General features: G+C 46.6%; 1 protein-coding gene across 1 annotated transcript; it reads right to left on the bottom strand.

Moving 5' to 3' along the window:
- Nucleotides 1-5: 5 nt before the first annotated feature.
- On the bottom strand, nt 6-737 carry LOC114615983 (olfactory receptor 10G3; the record flags this gene model as incomplete). The annotated part of the gene is made up of 1 exon (XM_028761550.1): nt 6-737. A coding segment is annotated over exon 1 (732 nt), but the record flags the coding sequence as incomplete, so codon positions are not given.
- Nucleotides 738-1,584: the final 847 nt, after the last annotated feature.

The following is a 1,584-nucleotide window of genomic DNA, read 5'->3' as shown; positions in this document are numbered from 1 at the left end:
ACATGGGCTCCACATGTTGAGAAGGCCCTTCGCCTCCCATCAGCTGTGCGTATTCTCAGGATGGCCCGAATGATATAGATGTAGGAAAGAAGGATCAGGGAGAAACAACTGGCAACCACCACTCCAATGTCCACAAAGGTCACCAACTCATTGACTGTGGTATCTGCACAGGCTAACTTCAGAACTGCAGGAATGTCACAGAAGAAGTAATCTACCTGGTTGGGACCACAGTAGGGCAAGCGAAAGGTTAGAATGGCTTGGATTGCTCCATGGATTGAGCCAGCCACCCAAGCTCCAGCCACCAGCAAGGTACTCAGCTTAGCAGACATGAGGACTGGGTAACGCAGGGGTTGGCATATGGCCAGGTACCTGTCATAGGCCATTGTGGTGTATAGGAAACACTGAGAGCTTCCCAAAAAGTGATAGAAATAAAGTTGGGCCACACATCCCCCGAATGGGATGGGCTTAATGCCTGGAGTGAAATTCATCATGAGACGGGGGACAATGATGGTAGAGATGCCCATGTCGATGACAGAGAGCGCCCCAAGGAAGATGTACATGGGGCGCGCATGGAGCTGTGTGTCAGCACAGACAGTGACCAGGATGAGCATGTTCCCCAGCTGAGTCAGGATGTAGATGAGCAGGAAGAACACCAACAGGAATGTCCTCAGCCTTGGAGGGTGGGGAACTCCTGTGAGGATGAACTCAGTCAAGAGTGTGTAGTTGACTCTTTCCATCTTTGGTAGATCTAGAGACTAGAGAAGCAGGGGTTAGGCTAGATGGCATGCAAGTGAGGAGGAAGCGAAGGAGACTGTGGGGACCTGTGGTGGTGATGGGGAAGTTCTGTGGAGCTGTGACCAATATGGAGGACCTGTGGTCTCTTTCAGGAGCATTGTAACTGAAAGCACATGAGCACAGAGATTCATTCATTCATTCATTCATTCATTCATTCATTTTCTCTTTCTCTCTCTCCCACTCCCTCTCTCCTCCCCATTTGTTGTCTCATGACAGCAATCACATTGCTGCTGAAATATATCTCCATCTCCATTTTTTTCTCTTTCAATGGCCAAATGGTGGTAGTGAATTTTATTAAAAAAAAAAAACCAAAACCTAAAAATGTTTTAAAGCCAAGAGTGGTACTGTTATTTCCAGTGCTTGAGTGGTATAGGCAGGAAAATCAGAAATTCAAGATCCTCCTTAGTGATATAGTGAGTTTGGGCTATCCTGAGTTATCTGAGAAAAAGAAAAGAAAACCAACCAATGACAGCTGAACTTAAGAAAGGGAACACCTTTCTTTTCCAGAGGTGAGTTACAGATTCTGGCTCCCTCCACTCACTTTCCAAGTTCTAGGAGGCCAGCAGGACTCATGCTTCTGCTGAGTTCTGCAGTACATTCTTGAGTAGGCTTTCAGCACTGATGGCTCAGGTGAGCTCTGGTCTGTGAGTCACTGGAATTCTAGCTTTTTGGGGCTCTGCTTACAATGAGAAGGCTTAGTCAGTCATATCTTCCTCTAGGTAAGCCTCCAGGAAATCATTTGGTACCACTCAAGTACCCATGAGAATAATAGACCAAAAGAAATAGTTT

Source organism: Grammomys surdaster, unplaced genomic scaffold (genome assembly GCF_004785775.1).
Source record: "Grammomys surdaster isolate TR1022 unplaced genomic scaffold, NIH_TR_1.0 214779, whole genome shotgun sequence".
Lineage (NCBI taxonomy): Eukaryota > Metazoa > Chordata > Mammalia > Rodentia > Muridae > Grammomys > Grammomys surdaster.
The sequence above is the reverse complement of the archived record's forward strand: the minus strand, read 5'-3'. Positions and strand labels throughout refer to the sequence as shown.